Raw genomic sequence first — 25,010 nt, forward strand, 5'->3', positions numbered from 1 at the left:
CTGCTGGCAGCCCCACTCCCACCGCCATCCGCTCTCGCACACTGACGGCGCCAGCCCAGCTCGCACCCGCTGATGGTGTGGAGTGATTAGGGCCGGCGCCAGCAGTGGGTGCGAGCCACGGCTGCTGCCTCGGTCGCCCCTCAGGAGCAGGGGGAGGTGGAGAAGCCCTGAAGGGCGATCGGGACTGGCAGCCAACGCTTGCACCTGCTAACGGCACCAAGCGATCAGGGCCAGCACCGGCAGCAGATGTGAGCTCTGGGCAGAACCACGGCACACAGGAGCAAATAATTTTCAGCAACCACCAGAGGCTCGCCCCGATGACAGCGACCAGCGCCCCGCCTTGGTCTGGCGCCCCCACTCACCTGCTCCACCTTCCCGCGGTGGCCAATGCCTGCCATGTTCCGCACTCTGCCGCCTGCTGCCGACGCCCATCATGTTCCACATGCGCCCCCTGGTGGTCAGCACACATCATAGTAACTGGTTGTTCGGTTGTTCAGTTCCGCCGTTTGGTCTATTGGCATATTAGCTTTTTATTATATAGGATTTTTCACATGGCCATACCTGGCTGCAGGAGAAGTTAAGACATTTTCGGATTCTACTAGGTCTCCTTCAAATAGAAAAGCAAATTGCTAATCCACCGTCAGCATGACATAGTCTGGTGGGTTTTCCAGACACAGACTTGAGTTAATGCCAAGTGATCCATGCCACTGTCTCTATTTCCTTTTGACATTATCTGCCAGGTGGCCAGGCAGGGATTAGGAGAGAAGACCTAAAATAATATTTTTAAAATGGTAAATGTCCTGGGGCTGTGCTCCACATTGGGTGAATTGAAAGGATCAGGATACAAGAGTGTCTAGACTAAGGCATGCCACGCATTCTGTTGCAGATAGAAGCGTGGAGGTAGAGATGCTGTCTTTGTGGGAACAGCCCATGACTCCTTCAGGAATCCATCTCAAAACTTCAGGCCACGTGGACATCATGTTTCTTGTTTTTGTTTTTTGGTGTGGGTTTTTTTGGTTGATTTCCGAGAGGAAGGGAGAGGGGGAGAGAGATAGCAACATCCATGATGAGAGAGAATCATTGATCGGCTGCCTCCTGCACGCCCCACCCTGGAGATCGAGCCCGCAACCTGGGCATGTGCCCTGACCAGGAATCGAACCATGATCTCCTGGTTCATAGGTGAACACTCAACCACTGAGCCATGCCAGCCGGGCTGGACATCATGTTTTAATGCTTACCTTTTGCCAGTATGAAGAACATAATAATAAAATATTTGTATGTATTTAGCATATATAATACAAATACTCATATTTTTATCTGCTGCTTTACCCAAGTTGCACCCCTTCTAGATTAAGACCAGACCAGGGAAGTGCCAAGAGGAGGGGAGAGAAAGATGGCAAATTGAGGGTTTGTTCTTTGTTCAAAGAAAATGAGAATGACATCAAACTTTGGTTTCAGCGCCTTCTGGGCTAAGGATGGGGTAGAGGTGAGGATGTGACAATTATTCCTGTCTCCGTGTTGCCTTTTCCTTATGAAATGTTTAACGGGACATTTCCAGGGCATCACCCCTCTGTCAACTAGTAGAGAGCTAGCCAGGGACACAGATTCCACTGGAAATGGTGAAAAGGGCCTGATTTGTTTTCTTCTCATCATATTTCCCAGTAATGTGTCTGCGGTCCTTGGAGCGTATCCCCACGAATTAGGAGGAACTGCACATTGATTTGGTGACACACAAATGGGTCTCTACCTTCAATTCGAAAATCCCTGCTTTGCCTGCTGTATTTAGTCAGTATATCCTAGAATCTGCCTACTTTCGTGTTTAAAAGTTTTCCTTTAGTCTGGCCTAATTTCTTCTATAATCGAAGTTGCCATACTAGATATGTTGGTATTTTTCATTTGTTTTCAGACTCATAACCAGACTTTCACTTGCTATGTTTTTTACATTTCCAGAAACAGCTATTATAGAGTCTTTGATGTTTTTCTTTTCCTGGGAACCTTTCAGATAATATATTTGCATATGACGTTTACACTTTCTTCCTGCCTGGTTTTATTTTCATAAACTATTCAATAATAAATAAATAAAAAAAACTTTCTATTTCATCTTGTTTCAAGTTAAGGCGTGTTCGTAGCAGAGCTTTTCAGAATTTGTTTGTTTCACGGTATCTCTGAGTGTCCAGTTCTCAGGGGCTACACGAGAACAGCTCTGTCCCGTGCAGTCATCCAGAATTCCAGGCCTCGAGCCAGAACGATGGGACGACCATGTGTTTTCTCAAAACGGAAGGGTTAAAGCCCGGGCCATGGCAATCCCATTGGACAGATGCTCGTGAGCCCTACACGAAGATGGGAACTATTTGGATCAAGGATTCGGGAATTTAATTCGGTTGGATTTCTTAAGGGAGGTAAAAATAACATGTATAATTCAATTTTCATGTAAACATTTTTTTCCAAAATTAAATTTCGCCTTGGCCAAAATTATTTTACAAAACAAGATGATTAATGATGGTTCCAAATAATGTGAACCAGTGTCTGTAACTAATTAACTCTGTGGAGGAAGAAAATTCTGGGTCCTGACACCAAAACACATCTATATGGCATTGCTGGCATTTTCAAGGGTTTTATTACTGCCAAGAACATATGGTTCCAGTGGAGCTGTGTCCTTTTTATACTCTGCTTATCTTTTCTTTCTCTTTGCGCAAACAAATCCCCAAAAACTTTCTCATGTGTCCTCTATGACTACCAAACTTCCCCTAGTAGCTACAAACATCGCCATCCACAAAAAAATAAGAGGAAGGGACACATGCTACTGCTAATATTGGGGTTGTTTTTTAATGGTTTCTTCTTTATGTCTTCCAATATGTGCCCACTTGATCTGTGTACTCTAAGACAGTCAATAAATTTGACCCTAAGACATTTAATAAAATCAGAGATCATAGATTAAGTAGACAAATCCAAAACAGCAAGGGGGATTTAATTTTTAAAAAAAAATTTTATAGACTTACGATGAATTGGAGCCTCAAAATTAATGTTCTAAATCAATTTCACTGTGTGTTTTTTTCCAGCTGGAGTAATAAGGCTTAGTTTCCCTTGTAATTATTTTAATGATTCATCCTGGTTTACTTAGTCTCCTGCCAGTAAATGGAAAAAAAAATAATTAAACTCCTCAAAGGCTGGCCCACCTTGAGCTCAAGTTCAGAATTCCTGTGCTTCTGTGACTTTGAAGTCCACTTTCCCTGAGCTTATCTGCAGACAGCTGCTGCTGGATAGACGTGTTTACACGGGGCCGACAAGGGGCAGTATGAAGAATCTAGTTAACATTTCCTTCAGCATTGTTCAGTTAGCGCCCACAGTGCTCTGCATGCAGTCCAGTCCCGCATAGACCTTGCTTCTTCCTGGATGAAAGTTTTCTTTTTATTTCTGATTTGTTTTGAGAAATTAAAGCGCTGACCGAATGAAAACTGGTCTTATTCCTCCCTTTATTTACAAGAAATCCTTTTGAGGATTAAGTTAGCCAGATCTGCCCGGAGCAGATGTATTTCTTATCTCCACCCATTTGAAGCCAAGCTGATTGTGAGGACCAGCTCTTCTGTGAGATCTCTCACAGTCTGTAAATTCAAGTTCGTGTCCAAAAGTAATGGGAAACGCAATGTGTTTTATATTTGCTATGTATGTGTGCTCTGTGTATCCTGGGAAGAAAAATTATTACTGCTACAGCATGGCTATGAAACCTGAAAGTTCTAATCTTCTGAGTACACGTGGAGTAGAGGGCCCCTCGGTGACCTAGCAAGCTGGAAATTCAATTTGCAATTGAATGGTGACAATATTCAGGTACGTCAAGTGGCCAGAAACTCCCGGAAAAATTATCTTGGTGCATCAGTTTAACTTGCAGAGTCCAAAGAGCATTGTCCCCAGTGCAAAAGCAAAAGTGAGAATTTCAGATCGAAAGTATGCTCCCTTCTTCCCCACTGTGTGCTCACAGTGGTAACAGGACCCTGCAGCTTGGAAGAGAAAGCCAGCGAGGGAGCTGGCATTGTCACTCCCAGCCAGCGATGGGAGGGTGGCCGCCTGGCTGCAGGGGCGGGGAAGCCCCGTCTAGGGGGCTGGCTCACCCCATTGTTAGGTGCTGTCGTCACTCCTGGCCCCCAGGGGCCCAGTTGGTTCTCAGGAGCCCAGGCTGCAGAGCAAGGGTTCTCCACCTTCAACCTGTTTCTGCTGGTGCTGGGGCACTGCTCTTTGGTGCTTCATCTCCCAGAGGTCTTTCTTCTTCACCACTTTACTCTGCTGCTGCCCAGGAAGGAGCACGGTGCGTCATCCCTAAATGCATTGCTCCCAGAGGGAAAACACATTTCTGGCTTCAGTCAAAAAGAGAAAGAAAGAGGGTGTCTCATAGTGGAGAAGACTCCAGATTCCCTACTTTTTGTCATCACAGCAGTCAGAAAATAAGTGTGGCCACACCTGTGAGAGTGCAGGGAAAGAATTTAGAGCTACTGCTTGTATATCAAAATATTGAAGCCCAAGGTGTGAAGGTTTTCATTGGCAGCAAAACTTACCAAGCAGTTGAGCTGAGAAATGCCACACGATGCGATGCGTTGATATACTGGGAAGGCAGTGGGCGGGGCCTGGCATAGCCTGCACTTGGATGGGCCTTGCTGGCAGTCCAGCTCTGTCCCCTTAGAGCTGTGGGCTTACTGAAGTGTCTAGTCCTGAGCTTCGCACGCTGTGGCAGAGGACGAAGGTGCCTCCCGGGTGTTGGAGAGGGAATGAGATAGGAGATCTCGTACATGCCAGGCCCAGCCAGTGTTGTGGTTTGTGATTCCATAGAAATGGGTTCGGTAAATGTACTAAAATGAAACAGTGACACCGTTCAGGAGTAAATGTGGAACAGAATTCAGATTTACCAGCATAATGGTAAATAAGCACCAATTTTAAAACACCAAGGGGGATTCAAGCAAGAAAAAGTGCAAAAGGAAAGGTTAGAAGGATGTTCCTTTTTCATTAGGTAATTAATTAATCTTTCTCATCTTTGTCATGTTAAAAATGTACTGTTTCCTCACTAAAGACATGAGTACATAGATGATTACTTAAATGCCAAGCAAAATAATAGAAGTTCAGTAAATTGGTGAATGAGAAGAAAGGAAGTTTTTCCTCTAAATTCTGGGATGCATGTGTTTCATCAGAAGTGCTTTTGAGTAGCGCCAAGTGCACAGAGGCTGTAACACAGAGAGTAGAGCTGTGAGCCCTGGGACACCCCGATCGGCGCTTCTCTCAAGGCGCGAACGTGCCCGACACATAAGCACACAGAGGAAGTTAACTTCTCTCATGGCTGAGAATTTTATGAACCCATAATCTGTAGGGCCTGCCTGTATGAGGTGATGATGTTAATGCTTTTTTAAAAAATTAGCAGATCGTTGAAAACGTATGTGAGTCCTAATTGCCATGGAAAGCTTCTATGTGTACTGCAAGTGGGGGACTTGATAAAATAACTCAGTATAAAAATCACCCCTCTGCCTCATCGAGGAGTTTCATTGACATCATATGTGCCTCCCAGTCGCGTGTGGTTGTTGTGTGTTGTTGTTCCTGTTCAGTGTGTACAGTAGGATTCAGGGTGCCCTGGGATCAGCATGGAAGCCCGCTGCCTGGCTAGCCAGTCGTGCTTTTTGCTCCCCGGCAGAACCCCGAGCTGTTTCTGTGCTCTTACGAACAGTGCTCGTCCACAGTGTCATCCCTCCCCATCCAGACCCACTGACCCTTCCTTTCTGAGCAGATGATGAATTTTGAAGTTTGAATCAAGCCATGCTACTATCTAATAGCTTCTGTGCTTACACAGTAAATCAGTGTTTCCCGTTCTCGTTCATGTTGTAAGTTGACCAGCGGTAGCCTCCGCCCCTTCCCCCTGCATAACAGAGATTGCCAAGACAAATAACTGTTGAGGCATGGGCAAACATTTTCTCGCAAGCCTTTCTAAAGGTCTACATTACATGCTTTCCAGGAATGCTAAGTCATAGTTGGTGTGCTTGCTTCAGGACTCAAGAGCAAGTCCATAATTAAAGTCAACATTAAATAATTCTTCAGCCTGTATCTCTTTTTAAAAGTATTGAGAGCGGCGACTACGGTAAGGAAATGCCTGCTTGTTTCAGGTCCCTAGGAAAACTTGCAGGTTTTCTGTGTTGACAATTCCTAGGAAGTGCCTAGGAAACAGAACCTGCCAGTAAGAGTGGCTTGTCCCCTGCTCATATCAAGACCCCCTGAGGTTCTAAGACAGATACAGGGCCCTCCACAGTGTCACTTCCAAGCTAATACTTGTCGATGACGCCTTATTAAGTGTTCCTGACTTTTGTAATTACCGATGGCACATCCGCTTACCTTTTCCACACTCTCTGTTGTCCTTAGCAGCAGCCTGATTATTTGAAAGCAAATAGTGTGATGATTACAGAATTGCACAGCAGTTTCCAAAGTGTAAGAATTGGCACTTACTTCTGTTCTCACATTATTTGCCTCCACATTTCCTTTGCATTTGGAAGCCACAGTTCCTGGATCTTAAATACTGCATCCTGTTTTCTTCCCTGAGTTTCTCTCTCTCTCTTTTTAAAAAATATATTTGTATTGATTTCAAAGAGGAAGGGAAAGAGGGGAGTGGGATAGAAACATCAGTGGTGAGAGAATCATTGATTGCTGCCTCCTGCACGCGCCCCCCCCCCCCCAAAGTGGGGACCAACCCGGGCATGTGCGGCCAGGCTGAAGTTCTCTTTGTTACTCCTTCCTCCACCCCCAATTTGTCTCTTAAAATATGAACCTTAACTAGCTAGCTAGCTAGCTAGACATTTCAAATGGCCATTCTTTACCAAATATGACATTTATACCTTTTATTAAAACTTTTGTTTTTATGAGAAAAAAGAGATGTCTGCTAGGGAAGTATCAGAACACTTTTACTTCTGTGTTAAATGTCTATCTACCTATCTTGCCCTAGCTGGTGTGGCTCAGTGGATAGAGTGTCTGCCTGAGGACCAAAGGGTCCTGGGTTCAATTCCGGTCAAGGCCCCATACCTTGGTTGCAGGCTCCTCCCCGGCCCATCGATCTCTCACGTTGATGTTTCTCTTTGGCTTTCCCTCTCTCTTCTACTTTCTCTAGAAATCAATGGAAACATATCCTCAGGTGAGGATTAACAAATGTCTGTCTATCTATCTCCATTGAGTGATAGCCTTTACTTTAGAGCAGCGGTTCTCAAACCTGTGGGTCGCAACCCCTTTGGCGGTCGAACGACCCTTTCACAGGGGTCGCTTAAGACCATCCTGCATATCAGGTATTTACATTACAATTCATAACAGTAGCAACATTACAGTTATGACGAAGCAACGAAAATAATTTTATGGTTGGGGGTCACCACAGCATGAGGAGCTGTATTTAAAGGGCCAGAAGGTTGAGAACCACTGCTTTAGATCATTATTGGCTCCGAGTCCCACTCCAATGTTTCTTCATATCTTTGTTAGTTCATTTATTTATACGTGCCAGGTGCAGTGTTGGGGACTGGAGATACAACGATTAATAAGTTATGGTCCTTGCCCTCCAACCTACGTCTAATTAGAATGCTGCAGCTAGAAGGGATTCTGGATCCTGCCTGTCTGTCTGTCGGTCTGTGGTCCGTCTTTGATACTGACCAGCAGGACAATCAACAGTAATCCAGTACTGATGGCCTCGCCGTCTGTCTTTTCCTCTAATGGGAGCCCACTCTATACTGACCTTTGACAGAGCGAACTGAGTGCTCCTCTTGTGGGTCCACTGCCCACCACCATGCTGGTTTTCCCAGAGGCACCCTGGTGTGGGGATCGCTACTGTCAGCTCTTCTAATGACATCACTAGAATTGCCCCAAATACCGTATAAAAATATCTCCTCCTACTTCTTTAAATTTTTCTACTACATTGCTTGTTCAAAGAAAACATAATAAAGGAAAAAGTGACTTGTAGCTCTATTCGCTCCAAATTGAATATTTTTAAGGGAATATTTTTCAGTTTGTCAAAAGCATATCAAGAGTCATAAAATTTTTTTACGTACTCTGGCCCTGTACTCTCACCCCTGGGAATCGATTCCAAGAATGTAATTTGAAAGAGGTTAAAGCTCATACGCACAGATATTTTGCAGCATTATTTATGTTGGAAACAACCCAAACGTCCAATAACAAGGGAACAATTTGTAAATCTTGGTACATCCAACGTAACAAAATTATAAGCTGCCACTTACAGTCATAAATTGTGAAAGTATGTAATACAGCAAGAAAACTCTGATAACTTTGTTTTTTTTTTTAATTTATCTTTATTGTAGAAAGTATTACAAATGTCCTGTTTGTTTATTTGTGGGGGTTTTCCCCCATTGGCCCCCTCCATCTCATACCCCCGTCTCCCAAGCCTTCACCACTCTATTGTCTGTGTCTAAGGGCTATGCATATACGTTCCTCAGTTAATCACTCCCCTCCCAGCCACCCCTAGCCCTGCCTTTCCTCTGAAATATGTCAGTCTGGAAAACTCTGATAATTTTAAAGCGAAGGAGCAGAATTATGAAATTATACCTGCTGTATAAAAATTATGTGGCCATATGAAATACTAAAAGGAAACCATAAAGAAGTACATCATCTGGTTGATGTATTTATCTTGGTAAAGTTTTGTTTACCACCGGTTCATGTCTCTGCTAAAAATGATGGCCTTGGTGGTACTGTCATTATATAGAGTGTTTTTCATAAACGTTCGTTTCCGTTACATTCATAGTATTGCTTTCCTGGAGCACGGTGCTTCTCGGATTTCAGCAGGCATTCCTCTCACCCGGGGATCTGATTCTCATTCGGTGGGTCTGCAGGGGGCCCGAGAGTCTGCATTTCTCACAAAGCCCCTGTGCTGCTGGGCCTGGAGCTTCCCTCTGTGGAGGAGGACTGGCTGCCGACCCGGTGACAACAGTGTCGTCTTGGGAGGCGACAGTAGACATGCTCTCCGCTACCTCCATGCTTGCCGCAGCGACCGTTCTAGCAGTTTAAGAGGAGGGAGGGGATGGCTAATGATGAGTGTTGTCGGGAAGGAAAAATGTCTCCTTTAGCCTTCTAAGGTCTTCTGGCTGGTTTAAGAATTGGCATGAGACAGTTTAATAGGAGAAAATCAAGGTTAATTTCATATGTATGGGAGCGCCGTAAGAATATGGGGCTCACAGGCAATCAGGTACCTGGCGCTCATAGGCCATTCTGAATTAAAGAGGAGAAGTGGAAGTCTGGGGCTTAGAAGAGGAAGAATTCACCTGGGGGTGGAAAAGCAAGTGTTTGCGGGGCCATGCAGAGACTCTGGGAACAGAGAGGACTCTGGTCCCCAACGCTTTGAAGTCCCCCTTCCACACCCAGCTCATACTCTTCGTAGATGTCTCCAGTGATGGTGCTCCTCCTGGTTGGGCATCGACCTATGAACCAGGAGGTCACGGTTTGATTCCCGGTCAGGGCACATGCCTGGGTTGTGGGCTCCATCCCCAGTAAGGGGCATGCAGAGGCGGTCAGTCAGTGATTCTCTCTCATCATTGGTGTTTCTATCTCCCTCTCCCTTCCTCTCTGATATCAATTTAAAAAAATTAAATATTCTGTACTGTATCAAGCTTGATACTCAGCCTCCTTAAGCCACTCAACTAACTGGAATTTTTTCAGTCAACAGAAATGCCGGGTGGCACTGAAATATGATTGATTCTGTGTATGATATAAAGAGTGAGAAAGGATCTGCTATGGTAATTATGCTGGCGGTGGACTTTGATACAATTTGGAACCTGATTAAAAAGTTGAAAATCCCATCTGTGTTAAGGAAAGCTGTGCTCAGAGTTACTACCCTGGGAAGAAAAATCTAGGCCTTGGCAAAGAAGCGTTAAGGCACAGTGGTGTGAAGCAGAGAGAGCCAACTTGTAGGGAATGTGAGGAAGTGGGACATTTTCTGACAGGTGGGCGCAGCAGTCTACCTTTGCATATGAACACGAGGCAGTGCCGGGCAGGAACCTGGAGGCGGTGGGAATTTCGGCCGTCCTTTGAATTGGGGCCACACCAATGGCTGCCAAACCCTATCCTGTTGTTTTCAGACGATAATAGCAAGTTTCCAACTTGATTCTCCACAGTAACTGAGGCCGGCTTTGGTGCTGACATTGGCATGGAGAAGTTCTTCAACATCAAGTGTCGAGCGTCTGGTCTGGTGCCCAACGTCGTGGTGCTGGTGGCAACAGTGCGCGCCCTGAAGATGCACGGGGGCGGGCCCAGTGTAAGTCGCGTCCTCCCTGCCCTGGGAGACCGGTTGTAACATGAAGATAAAGCAGAATTTAGCCCTTGAAAAACTCTAACCTGCTAATAACGCCAGATTTCTAGAATGTCTCCTTTTTCACAAATCACCATGATAGGGCACTGAGAGTTTAGTAAGTTCCAGGAAACAGTAGCACCCGCAAGGTTATTGCTAAGCCGTGTTTCGGAAAGGAGCAGAGCGTAACCACTTTTTAGTCCTAAGATTCATATCTGAAGCTCATGTCAGCATTTTGTAACCCCACGGTGATGGGAGGCTCTGGCTCCCGAACGGAGCCCATACGGATGGACCGGTGGCTCCTGTGGGTGAGTCTGGTCCATGTCTGTACAGACAGATTTTTGTGGGGGTTTTTTTGGTTCACTGATTTAATCTAGAACTCTGTTCCTTCTGTTTCTGCTTATTATCAGTTCACTTTGTAACTCTCATTTCTAAGAGAGCTTTGCTTGGAAAACAGAAATTCTGTTTTCACATTTTTAAAGACTTTTGATATTATATACAAAATTTACACACATCTGAAAGGAATTTTTTTTCCATTTCCACAGACAAGGTATAAGTGTTTTTTCTAGGTATTTTCAAAGGGAGAATATGAAATCTTATACTGATTAATCATTTTTGAAATAAAATAACTTGGAGTAGCTTTATCATTTATAGTGTTGATCTGTCCAGCCGTGGGCAAACTATGGCCCGCGGGCCGGATCCGGCTCGTTTGAAATGAATAAAACTATTGAAAAAAAAGACCGTACCCTTTTATGTAATGATGTTTACTTTGAATTTATATTAGTTCACACAAACACTCCATCCATGCTCTTGTTCCGGCCCTCCGGTCCAGTTTAAGAACCCATTGTAGCCCTCGAGTCAAAAAGTTTGCCCACCCCTGTGTTAGACACACTGCCAACTCTGATTTCTTAGGTATACTGTGTACACACGTGATTATTAACGTGGCAAGACTAATGCTGTACACTGTTTAGTCGTCCTCGCTGTTTTTGTCCTAGGAGAGGCCAACGTTATTTTATCCCAGTTTTCAGGTGAGAAAGTGGAGGTTTGAAGGGCTTAGGGAATGTTGGCAGTGACAGGGACCAGCAGAGAGCCAAATCGGAAGCCTGGGGCTTGGATCCAAACATCCACTGTGCAGAGCTGTATGCTAACAAAGGATAAACGTTTTCTGAACCCCAACCCCACTCTAAGCATTTCATTTTAGCCTAAGGCATCATCATTATTTCAAATGGAAGGTTGACATAACACATATTATAAGGTCATAAATCCTAAAGAATTCTGATTTTGCTCAAAACGCCATTTGTAGCTACCATCACTCCTTGTCTTTAGACTTTAAATCTATATATCAACTTCCGTTTTCAACATCAAGTGAACTGTTTTTGCCAATATAAGATGCATTTGAAATTCCCCCTCCCTGTTTTGCACCCTGAAAATCATAGAATCAAAAGGGCGGTAATACTGGAAAGGGCTTGGAGACTGTCTTGCCTGGTTCAGTCATTGTAAAGGTGAAATTGCCGAGGCACAGAGGACTCAGTGGCCTGCTTAGTATCACATCTATTTAGGGGACTAATCAGACGTAAAAATCAAGGTCTCTCTGCTCCTGGTCCAGTGCTTTTCCACACTCTAGTCTCTGTCCTATAAACATTCTCTACATGATTTATAATCCTGTTTCAGTTCGTCTTAATGCACGTGCTCATTGTTTTACAATGGTTGCATTTTCTGCTCGCCTTACTCTTCCCCTTCACTTACAGTCATGGTTTCATGCCAGTGATGATGATAACAGAGCTAAAGTCGCCGATAACGGTGGAGGGCAATAAAAGGGAAGGACCAGGAAGCCGGCGAAGCTTCGCATCACTCTCTGGAGCTTCAGGGGCGCCTTCTGCGTCACTGGTTTATGAATGTCTATATGTATGTCTCCCTACTCAACTTTTAACTGTTCGAGATAAAGGACTATGTCTTCTTAATTTGAGTATCCCTAGTGCCTGGCATAGTCTGCATCCAGGAAATGTTTTCAGTAATTGGATAATAAATGAGCCTTCATCTTCTTAATCCTATAGTTCCTATTACTCATCTCAGTGTCACTCCTTCTTACTTGAATCAGCTCCATGGTCATTTTTTTCTTTATCCACTATAATTTCTACTTCCTTTAGATATCATTACACAAATAACCATGGCTGCCTCTTATGTTTATTCAGCTTGGTTGTTTTCCATAGTTTGTGCAGTGGAAAATCCTGTGACCCTTGAACTTGCCCATTTTAGCCGCAATCATTTTGAATTCATATCCTGTCTTCCTAAGTGCTGAGCGTTCTTGGTGCAACATCAGAACTAGCATTCTCTTCCAGTTTCATTTGACAATTCACTCTCTAAACCCATTGTATTAAGGAGGGCTCTTTAGAACCAATAGGGTATGTATTTATATAAAAAGAGAGGTATTGTAAGGAATTGGCTTCTGCCATTATAGAGGCTGACAAGTTCAAAATCTGCAGAGTGGGCCAATAGGCTGGAGATGCAGGAGAGCCAGTAGCCCAGTCCTAGTCCCAGGCTGAGGAATTCTGCTGGAGAATTCCCTCTTGCCCATTCTCCGTGTTCTAATCAGACATTTCAACTGATGGGATGCGGCCCATCCACATTGTGGGGGGCAATCTGCTTTCCTCCGAGTCCACTAATGTAAATGTTATGCTTATTCAAAAAACGCCCTTGCCAAAACCGGTTTGGCTGAGTGGATAGAACGTCGGCCTGCGGACTGAAGGGTCGCAGGTTCGATTCCGGTCAAGGGCATGTACCTGGGTTGCGGGCACATCCCCAGTAGGAGATGTGCAGGAGGCAGCTGATCGATGTTTCTCTCTCATCGATGTTTCTAACTCTCTATCTCTCTCCCTTCCTCTCTGTAAAAAATCAATAAAATATATTTAAAAAACAAACAAACAAACAAACAAACAAAAAAAACGCCCTCACGGAAATACCCAAAATAATGTCTGACCAAATATCTGGGCACCCTGTGCTCCAAGTTGCCACATAAAATTAACCATCACACCCAATATTGCTGATTTTTGGTATATGGTGCAATGCCTAGATCTGATTTTATGTTTTCTATTAATAACCAGGTGGCCTGGTCCTTTTTACTGAAATAGTTCCTCCTTTCTGATCTTTAAGCCTCCCTTCCTCATCAATCAGTTCTCCATGCAGGTGTAGGTCTTTTTCTGGGACCTGCCTTCACTTGCACTGGTCTCGTTACATGTAATTGTGTCTGGGCTGCACTGGTAGCCTGTCGGCCAAACTTCCGGTTCCTTCTCTTCCTCCACGCATGCCTGGCCTATAATTGGCCCTTTTCCTCCCATATGTATTGTAGGATTCGTTCAGAAAGTTCCTTGAAGAATTTGTTATGATTTTTGTTGAAATGGCATTAAATCAATAGATCAATTTGGGGAGATTTGACAGCTTTCCATCTAAGAACATGGGACATCTCTTCATTGATTTAGGTCTTTTTAAATGTTTTTTAATAAAGATTTATAGTGTATTTCACAAGGGTTTCTACATCCTTTTACAGATGTGTTCTTGTGCACTTTATATTTTTAAGTAGTGTAACAGGTTACTTCTGGATTCTTACATATTGCTTTTATATACAGTGACCTCTCTGATTTTTTTTTTTTTTTTTAGATGTAGAAGTGACATACCATTATACTAGTTTCAGGTGTGCAACATAATGATTTAATATTTGTGCACATTGCAAAGTGATCACCACAGTGAGTCTAGTTAACATTTGTTACCATATAAAGCTGCAAAAATTTTTTTCTTATGATGAGGGTTTTTAAGAATTACTCTCTCAGCAACTTTCAAGTTTGCAACACAGTATTATTAGTCATAGTCACCATGCTGTACATTACATCCTTATGACTTAAAAAAGTATCTTATTAATTATACTATTTTAGCTATAGATACTTTGAAGAGTTCTATATGGGCAATCGTATCTGAAAATAATGACAGTTCTGTTTCTTCCTTTTCAATCTTTATACTTTTTTTCTTGTCACTAACCAGGTCTTCCTAGATACAGTGCAGTATTAAATGGGAGTGGTAATATTGGCATTCTTTTCTTATTCTTGATCTGAAAGAAAATGCTTTTAATAGTTCATCACTGTGATATTTTCTGTAGATTTTTAGTATATGTTCTTTATCAGGTTGAAGAAATTACCTTTAATCCGCAGTTTGCCAAGTTTTTACACTAACTAGGTATTGAACAATTTTCTTCATCTATTGAGATGATATGTTTTTCCCTTTTAATCTATCAGTGCTGCAAATTATATTAGTTAACTTTCAAATATTACATGAACCTTTGGAGGATATGTTTAGAGAGAAGAAGAGGGGGGAGAGAGAGAGAGAGAGAGAGAGAGAGAGAGAGAGAGAGACAGAGACAGACATCCATGTGTGAGGGAAACATAGATCGGTTGCCTCCCATATGTGCCCTGACTAGGGATCAAAACTGCATCATAGGTATGTGACCTGACCAGGAATTGAACCTGAAACCTTTTTGGTGTATGGGACAATGCTTAACAACGGAGCCACCTGGCCAGGGTGCCTTTGTTAGTCTTTCTAGAACCAACTTTTGGTTTAGTTGACCCTCTTGCTGGTACTTGTGTACAGCCCATTCTTCCTGCTTTTGCTCAGTGTTGGATTCTGCAGAACTGTGCGTGTGTGCAAGCTCAGCAGTACTTTCCGTCCTTTTTTCAATCTAGCATTCACTCAGGGCTGGGAAAACCCATCTGAAAATACTTCGTTTTCACACACGATCCAAAAAGAATCTGATCTGTTATAGAGGTAACTTCTTTCCCAAGGATTTCAATATTCTCAAGACCTCTTCCACTGAGAGTAAGTCACCATGCCCTCAGTAAATCAAAATGTTTTCTAGGGTTTCATTGAAACCGGTAGCAGACCATTGATAAAAACCATGTGGGATTGTGGAAAAGTACAAAATTGGGTTTCAGAACCCTACTGCATTCAAGCTCCTGTTCTGCTCTGGTTTGCTCTTTAACCTTTGGCAAGACACCTGCATTCTCTCAACTTTACTTTCTTCGTCTTTACGCTGTCCTGCCAACCTAGGCCAAAATAAATAAATAAATCGTGATGGCATTGCTTTAAAATGACTTAGAAAGATGGTGTGCTTTGTAGAATTCAGGAATTGATCACATTATAGATTCCATTTTATGCTAGGATAATGGGCAACATTATGAAAGTTCTCAATATTGGCTCAAATTGGAATTGCCTGGGGGAATTTTTAAATATTACTGATCCTGGGTCCCAGCCCCAGAAATCATGCTTTAATTTGTCTGGGTGGGACCCAGGAACCATTGTTTTTAAAAAGCTTCCCACGAGAATTTAGGTTCAGCCAGAACTGCCAGTTACTGGTTTAAAATGACAACATGTACTTTTAAAGGCACCTTCCCTAAAAGTGTCTGATTTGTGTTTCTTTCAGCTCTTGATGAATTAAAGGAAGCATTATTTTTTAATGTTTTTAATTATTTGAGAAAGAAGCATCAATTGGCTGCCTCCTGCATCCCCATTACTGGGGATCAAGCCGGCAACCCCCGGCATGTGCCCTGACGGGGAATCAAACCGGTGACCTCTCGGTGCACTGGACAACGCCCAACCAACCGAGCCACAGCAGCGAGGGCTAGAGTAAGCCTTTTAATGAGATTATTCATTTTGTCTCATCTCAGGTAACTGCTGGTGTCCCTCTGAAGAAAGAATACACAGAGGAGGTAAGAGTGACTGCTTTAAAAGGCCACAGTGGAGAATCATTCACACCCAGTTAACCACTGGCTTGCAGTTCAATGCAATTAGTGGATGAGTCCTCCACCCACGGTGACTTAGAAAAGTGCTTTTCTAATAATCCTAGAGGAAAGGATTGGGGGTAGGGATACAATCCATTCAGTTAAGTCTTTAATCTTACGAAATAATAGATATGGGCTTTATCTCCTGATCCTTACCCCCAGGTCACGGTCTCCAGCACAGAAACAAATACACAACTTATATCCATGTATTTAGGTGTGGGAAAAACTGACTCCTGGCTTTATGACTTGCCTGAGTTACTTGACTCTGTAGACTTTGGTTTACTGTCAACAGCACCTCTCCTTTCCTACAGGTGGCGCCAGGGGTTCGAGCAGAGGCTAGCTAGACAGCTCTCCTCACCCTCCGGGAGCCTTCTTGTCCACCAACCTGCAGGGGTGTGGGCACGTTGCTTATGCCCTGGCCACTGGTCAGCTGCAGAAATAGCTGCCTGACTCAAGACTCAAATATGCCATTGGACTCCAAATAATTTTAGAAATGATTTTGAAAAGGAGCCACCTCCTCCTTCTTCATTCATCTCTCTTGGGGGAAAATGGGACCTGTGTATAGCTCCTGCATAGCTTCTCGGTCCACAGAGTGAGCAAATATGGCAGCAAGCCCTGCCACAGTGGCCCTCCCAGCTGAGTGTGGCAGGTGTGGTGGGATGCGATGCATGGGGGTCTGGTTTTCTTGCAGAACATCCAGCTGGTGGCAGATGGCTGCTGTAACCTCCAGAAGCAAATTCAGATCGCTCAGCTCTTTGGGGTTCCCGTTGTCGTGGCTCTGAATGTCTTCAAGTAAGTCAGGCGTCCTCCTTTCAATGTGGTCGTAGCGCTTGGGCCACCCTGTGAACTGGGTTTGTGTCTTAGGATGTTGGTCTTTCTCTGCTTCATCTGAAAGAATCCAGGAATACTCTCCTCTTTCTGTTTGTTTGGTTTGGTTTGATTGGTTTCATTACAGCAGAAGTGTTCTCAGATGTTACTAGGGGAATGAAATCTGTATAGTGACTTAACATTTCTTTGGCCTTTTTTTTTTTTTTTTTTTTTTTCATTCCACCCAGCATTTCTGTTTGAAAAACTGTGGATGATCAAAGGGATATGTTATGGAATTTTCTCAATAAAACCCTTAACAACTTGAAATATTTGAATCATGTTACAAGGGATTTTTTTTCCCCCATGTCTTTCTTTAAGTCTGATTTATTTAAACATGATGTAACCACTTTTGATGTTTAAAATATATTCAGTGTTAGGGAACAAAGTTCTGTATAAATGGTTAGTCTTTCTTTAAAAACATTGCTAAATGAATGCAGATGCAAAACCACAGACATTTTCATCACTAGGACTGACACCCGGGCCGAGATTGACTTGGTGTGTGAGCTGGCGAAGCGGGCTGGCGCCTTTGATGCGGTCCCCTGCTACCACTGGTCGATGGGTGGAAAGGGGTCGGTGGACCTGGCGTGGGCTGTGAGAGAAGCTGCAAGTAAAAGAAGTCGTTTCCAGTTCCTGTATGATGTCCAGGTAAGACCCCACAGCAGTCCTGATGGCTAATGTTTCTTATACTTGAACTGGTGCTGACAGCTTTGCACGGCTCGTCCCATTTGGTCCTCACAACAGCTGAAGCAGAGAAGGAAGAGAAGGGGAAAGAGGTTAAGCCATCTCACAGGGCCACATTGCCAAGGGCAGGCCCGAGCTCCCTGCCCCAAAGCCTGCGCTCTTGGCGGTTCTCTGCTTCCAAATAGTAGGCCTCGGTGAGGAGGAGCTTTGGAGAATTGGGTCCCACAGCTAACACTCTCAGGTGTGCACAGGAACAAGGCTTCGGAGCATCTTCATAAGGCTTGCTAATCATGGGTCGGATTTCCTTTGTTCATTTCTACTATAGCTCTTCTCTCTCGTTTTAGTTTTCTTGAGCTATGTTTAGTATATTTAAAAAAAAATTTTAATTATGGTAAAATACATATAACATAAAATGTGCCATCTTTATTATTTTTAGGTACAGTTCATTGGTATTAAGTATATTTACATTAAACAATAGCTCCCCATTCCTTCCCTCCCCTCTGCCCCTTGGCAACCACCATTTTACTTTCTGTCTATGAGTTTGACTCGTCAAAACTCTAAGTAGATCATGTAAGTGAGACTATGCAGTACTGTATTTGTCTTTTTGTGACTGGCTTATTCAGTTTTCAGTTCCTTTGTGCCGGGAGCCGGTCCATCCTTGCTGTTTCAAAGGACCTGGCATATATGGCATACTGTTCTTAAAATGTTCGCTCACCTTCTTGGCACTATGTGTTTTAACCAAGGTCTCCTCTCTGAGGAAGGTTGTTTCCCCAGGTAGGAACTTTTCCCTGAAGTCAGGGAGGGGATGCCTCTCCTAGAAAGGTTGTTTCCCCAGGTAGGGATTTTCCCCTGAAGTTAGGGAGGGAATAAAACCCCTCAACTAAGTGCCAGGCGGGTAATTAATCACTTTAACTATGAATAATCATGCTTAAGCTACATAATCTTTACTCCCTGGAATGGAGATAAGAAACGCCCTAACCTTTGTAATAGAGATTGATAGGATTAAATCAACTGGTATAAATACAGATGTAATAAGACAGCAAGACACAGAACTTGGAACACAGGACTTAGAAGACAGAGAGAGAGAGAGAGAGAGAGAGAGAGAGAGAGAGAGAGAGAGAGAAGGAGACAGAGAGAGAGATAGAACCAAGGCACAGAACCTACACAGAATGTTCTCTAGAGACAGAAGAACTTCGCTGGAGAAAACATGGCAAAAGATCCTGGACTGAACCTGACTACAGAAATTGGCAAGAGAACCTGACTAGAACCTGGTGACTGAACCTGGCTGGAGAACCTAGCGAGGGAACATGGCTACAGAACCTGGCTGGAGAACCTGGAGAACCTGGCTGGAGAACCTAGCAAGAGACCATGGACACAGAACCTAGCTGGAGATCCTAGCCAGAACTTCGCTGGAGATCCAGACCAGAACTTGGCTGGAGATCCTGGCTAAGCTGCTGATCAACTGAACACTGCCTCCTTGTCATTCCTTCTTCGCTGACTCCGTCTACACCTTTGGGGACCCCTGGACCCGCTGGGGTTGGACCCCGGCACCTTTGGGCTGAATACCATAGACTGGGTAGCTTATAAACAACAGAAATGAATTTCCCACAGTTTTGGAGACTGGGGAGTCCAAGATTGAGGCAGATTCAGTGTCAGGTGAGGGTCTTCTCACTGCATCCTCACAGGGTAGAAGGGGTGAGGGAGCTCTGTAGGGTCTCTTTTATAAGGGCACTAATTCCATTCATGAGGGCTCCACCCTCATGACCTAATCACCCCCCCCCCCAAAGCCCCCACCTCCCGATACCATCACCTTAGGGATTAAACTTCAACACCTTCAGGGGACATAAATGTTCAGTCTATAGCAGTAACTTAACATAATGTCAAGATGCATCCATGTTATTGCATATGTCAGAATTTTCTTCCTTTTTAAAACTGAAGGGTCATCTATTGTATGCACATATCACATTTTGTTTATCCATTCATCTTTGGGCGATGTAGGTTGCTTCTACTACTTGGCTATTGTAAATTATGCTGCTATGCACATGTGTGTAAAAATCCTTCTTCAAGACTCTGCTTGGAATTCTTTTGGATATATACCCAAAAGTGGAGTTGCTGGATCATCTGGTATATTTTTAGACATAGCTGGATAATGAGCTTTCACTAAGAAAATCTGACTTCCAGGACCTCACTTTTCCTCAGTTTACCCCGGCACCCACCTAAACATCTCCATTCTGCCTTCTATGGCTCCAGCCCTGGCTCCTAGCTTTGTCCTCAGAGGTAGCCCGTGATTGCCAGAGTGGGTAGCCTGCGGCTGACTGCTTCTCCATCCCTCACAGATCCTGTCGGTCTGTCTCTCAGATGTCACAGCAATAGCGTCACCCCTCCTTCCTGTTCAGATGGCAGTGGCCAAAAGCTGAATAAGAAAAGGTGAATAGTAGCATTGCCTGGAAGTCTAGCGCTGCATCACCATGAGCGTGATGCTGACCTGAGGCGCAGGCTCCCTCTGAGGAAAGCTTGGGTGCCGGGCGTAATGAGTCCTTTGTACATTAACTTCGTTGCACCTGATGTTCCTGTTGGGGAGGAATTGCTGACATGCCCCCCCCCCCCACCAGCACCCCTCATTTTACAGATAAAGAAACTAAAGCACAAACAGGCCAGGGAACCTGCCCAGTGTCCCACAGCCAGAAAGAGGCGGAGCTGGGAGAGTATTCAGAATGATGGAGGCCATTGTCCTGCTCTGTTCTTCAGGATTCAGCACTGCGTTCACAGCTGGGGGTGGGGAGATACTGCCGAAAGGGGCAGTAACTGAGTGACCCGCCAGAGAGGAGCATGACAGATGGGCCCAGAGTCCGTGCCAAGTGAGGGAGACAGTACAGGCTCAGGAGATGGTTGTGGAAAGAAGGATTTCAGGAATGTACTGGGATGGTTAGCCCAGAAGAGGTTTGTCATGTTGCAAAGCCATTGTATGAATGAGACTAAAATGTTCTGCGTTGCAGAGGTGGTAGAGGGTAAATAGGGGGAGGAGACTGGGGTTTTACATGAAGGAAAGTATTCTAATTGGAAGCTGTGGGTTCTCTGACCCTGGAGATGATAAGCAAAGATAGAGTCAGCCCTGCAGTGGGCACATCAGGCATGCAGCCAGTCAGATGGCGGCTGGCCCTGGCGATCTGTATTCCTCCCTGCACCCTGCTGCTCAGGTAAACCTTGCCGGGGTGTCAGCTCCGGGCACAGCCCTCAGCCCTTTACACAAACTGTAGGAAACTCACTTGCAGACCATCACCATCCAGTCTGAAGCACCCACCCCACTCTGAGCGGCAACGACAGTTTTGGTTTTTAAATGAATGATTTCATAAGTGTGTCTCTTTTCAAGAAGACCATCCCAGGTCAAAAGGTCAGGGAGTAGAAGCCTGTTCCTGAGTTATGCTGGCTCAGACATGCGCACTAACCCTAAGATGAACCCTTTTCCTTCCCACTGAATTTATTTTTCCTGAATTCCCATTCTTCATGGAGATAATGCTGTTAAAATGTCTGCTCTCCTGTGGAAAGGGAAAATTTATAATAATGTGGTCTGAAGTCCTGCATTTGATAGGTGGCCTCAAGGCCAGGATTCTTACCTCCTTTGCCAACATATGCTGCTCCCTTTTCTTATAACAGAAATTAGATTTGAGCTGCATAATTGTTTATTTGATAATCAGCCTCCCGGCCTCTTGTTACATGACTGTTTGTGAAAAGAGTTAGTACTGCTCTGGTTCACTTCATACTGCCTCCCTCAGAGCTGTGTTCCTGTCACTGGTCAGTGAGCCCATTTACAACCTTGTCTTGTAACAGCATAGAAATCTGAATTTGTTGGTGCAGACAATAACCGAGGTCATACTCTTCTTCCCCTGATTTCTTGCATATTTAGTCCTGGGGAACCATTATAGACTAAGTAATGGTTTTCTTGAAACCCTTTCTGTTCCCTTTTGTCTCCCCACCCCCACCCCCCCAACCCCCATGACTAATCATTGGGTGCTTGGCAGCTTGGTAGGTGTGGGATTGCTCTGCAGGAAGAAAGGCGATAAAATGCTTTTGGATGAATCAGCCTGCTGCCCCTGCTTCTCAGTTCAGACTGGGCTTGTGTTGTGTGCCTTTTGGGACCTCCTCCAGCTCCATCACACTAGGAATGTATTCAGTACAGGATCCATGGCGTCTGATTTCGGATGGCTCCACCCCTGCCCCAGGCCTGTGTTACAGAAGAAACACCTGAGATTACTTGGAGGAAGTTGAAATAGTGTGGGAGCACAGGGCATGATTGCTTGTGTGTGGGGAGTAGAAATGGCTTGAAACCCCCCGTGGAAAGAGGAACAGTTAGAGAGAAAGAGAGACACCTGACCTCATAGACACTGTGGGGCTGGACAACAGCAGGGAGCCTGTAGTTAAAGCAAGAAACAAGCTACACTGCTGACTTGGGGGCCTATGCTAAACTTTACAGAAAATTGAGTTAAGCAGCCACTCCTCGAGAACAATTCTGCACATTTTTAACCAAAGTATCTCCTAATTCAAGAGTAGGCAACTTTTGATTAGAGTACTGGAGGCAGCTGTTGATTCATAATAATTTTAAAAATTTGGAATAAAATGCAGTGGCCTAATTGCTCATAGGAAACTTATCATGTATGAATTAACATATTTAAATTTAAATAGAGTGCATCACATTCTCTCAATCATATTGTCACCAGAAAGGGATTGGGCCCGCGGCAGGTCTGCGTAGGGCCTGCCAGTAGTGTATGGATTCTTGACTTCATGCAGGAAAAGATTTTACAAAACGAGTCCAGGTGATTTTGAGAGCATATTTATTAAAGCTGGGAACAGTGAAACAAAGGAAGGGCTTAGGATAGAAAAGGCAACAGGAGAGAGTCTAGATCAGTGATGGTGAACCTTTTGAGCTCGGCGTGTCAGCATTTTGAAAAACCCTAACTTAACTCTGGTGCCGTGTCACATATAGAAATTTTTTGATATTTGCAACCATAGTAAAACAAAGACTTATATTTTTGACATTTATTTTATATATTTAAATGCCATTTAACAAAGAAAAATCAACCAAAAAAATGATTTCGCGTGTCTCCTCTGACAAGCGTGTCATACGTTCTCCATCACTGGCCTAGGCGGTGCTCTGCTTTAGCTCCCTAGAAACAGTTAGAACAAAGAAGTGAGCCACGCAGGGCTGCGGGGACTCACTGAAAGTAAGTCACAGTGACAGAAGTGAGCCATGGTGAGGCTGTTTTTAGCTCACTGAAAAGTCATAGAAAAGGGGCCTTTGAGACAGGTTTAGGGACTTAATGCAGCATAAGCTGCAGCTGCCACTGCCTGTTGCTCCCCTGGTTGCAAGTCTCACGGGGAGAATTTAGGAGAAAGAGCAAAATTACATGTGTTCCTAAGATGATGTAATGCGGGTCAGAACTTCATTGTCCTGAGGGCCCAACCCTTAAGGGAGTGGTCGTGCAAGGGCTTGTTATGGGTGTCATATGAGGCTATTCTCTGTGGCCCCTGTTCCTCCTCTAAAGGGGGTCTGAAACCATATGACTAGAAATATGCCAGGGGAAGAAAGGTCGGGGGAGGGTTTGAACCACAAGACCAGCCATATGAAAGGTCAGGAGCGGGTCCAAACCACACAACCAGCAATATGAAAGGTTGGGGGTGTGAACTGCATGACCAGCAGTATGCTAGGGGAGGAAAGGTCACCCCCAGCGTGAGGTCCTTGTGTTCCCCGTTTTGCCCGTTGCTAGGCACCCAGGGCTTTCCGCCCCGGTAACCTTCTGTACCTGGCCTATCATCCTTGCTCTGCTCATGTCTGTCTAACTGCCTGCCACAATATTGTATCAATCATATTAGACAACCACAGTCCCCTTTAACAAGTTAAGAGTTCCCTCCAAGTTCATCTTCTATATGACATTTTCTTTTGTATTATTACTTTTTACAATATCTTTATAGTTGACTTGTGTAACATCTTCAAGCACACAGGAAAATAGGATAGCAGAAAGACAAATCCATGTTTGCACTTTACTAGCTAACATTCCTCTTTCATACCTTTTTTCAAGCATAAGTCGGTGGGTCATGCATTATAGATGCAGAAACAGAAGTTCAGAGGAGATGGGGGACTTACCCCCATAGCGAAGGGACACGTAGAGTAAGAAGAATAAAGCCGTGGGGTCATGCAGAATTGTGTTCAAGTCTTGACAAGGTTTAATTCCCACTACAGATACAAATTTGGGCAAGTTGACTCATATCTCTGAGCCTCGGCTTTCTTATCGATAGTGTCTGAAAGTAACACCAATTTCAAATTCACCTCGTTGCTGTGAGGACCAACTGAAATGTCTCGGAGGAAAATGCAGAAACGTAGGAAGCTGGCAAGCAGTGCATGATCTTCCTCCTGCCACGATCACTCAGAAAGAGAGAGGGCCTCCTGAATTGACTGCAAGAATTATCTTGCAACGCAGGTACCTTTGGAGACTCTAGGATTGATTTCCTGTCAAAGCGGCTTAAAACCAGGAATTAGAATCCAAGGCTTCTAGTGCACAGAGGAAGAGATGTTGGGCGTGGCAAGAGCAGCATCTGGTGTTAGAATGGTGGGATTGGACGAACCTGGGTTCAGCAACCTGGGTACTTGGGTTCTGGCTAGGAAAGAATTCAGAGCCAAGACTCAAACTATAAGCAGACATTTATTTGGAAAATCACAGAGGTCAAAGAAGTAATTCATAGAAGAATTCGGCTTGGGAAACAAGTTATAGAGCAGCGGTTCTCAACCTGTGGGTCGCGGCCCCTTTGGCGGTCGAATGACCCTTGCACAGGGGTCGCCTAAGACCATCCTGCATATCAGATATTTACATTTTGATTCATAACAGTAGCAACATTACAGTTATGAAATAGCAACAAAAATAATTTTATGGTTGGGTCACAACATGAAGAACTGTATTTAAAGGGCCAGAAGGTTGAGAACCACTGTTATAGAGGCACAGGAAGGGCCCTTGGAGCTTAAAAGTAAGGAAGATAACGGTGATGCACGGGGGGGGGGGGGGGGGGGGGGGGGGGGTAGGATAAAGGCCCCAGGAGGGAGATTGCATTGGGTGTTATGTCCCAGGGGGGTTTTAAAGTGGAGATTTTAGGGGCGGTCTCAATAGACTATTCATTAGCTTTCCAGGTGTGTTCTTTCAGGATCAGGGTCTCCACTGATTGATTGGTCAGCTCTAGGGCAGGGGGTCACTAGTCAGTGCAGCTGGTCCTGACGTCAGCCTTGGCTAAGGTGTTGCGTGTCTGGTTTTGGGGCTTTTCTGGGCCTCGAGCTGGAATAGAGCTGAGGCCTAAATGTCATC

General features: G+C 44.4%; 1 protein-coding gene across 1 annotated transcript in view; it reads left to right on the plus strand.

Moving 5' to 3' along the window:
* MTHFD1L (methylenetetrahydrofolate dehydrogenase (NADP+ dependent) 1 like) overlaps positions 1-25,010 on the plus strand; it is a gene marked incomplete at its 5' end in the record, with an annotated part of 167,228 nt that overhangs the window by 87,032 nt on the left and 55,186 nt on the right. Inside the window, 4 exons of the mRNA XM_081093670.1 lie at positions 10,122-10,261; positions 16,003-16,044; positions 16,808-16,908; positions 17,451-17,628. Coding sequence (XP_080949796.1) covers positions 10,122-10,261; positions 16,003-16,044; positions 16,808-16,908; positions 17,451-17,628 — 461 coding nt within the window. The remainder of the gene's footprint in view (positions 1-10,121; positions 10,262-16,002; positions 16,045-16,807; positions 16,909-17,450; positions 17,629-25,010) is intronic.

Source organism: Myotis nattereri (assembly GCF_964212035.1).
Source record: "Myotis nattereri genome assembly, chromosome: 6".
In the NCBI taxonomy this organism is placed as follows: Eukaryota; Metazoa; Chordata; class Mammalia; order Chiroptera; family Vespertilionidae; genus Myotis; species Myotis nattereri.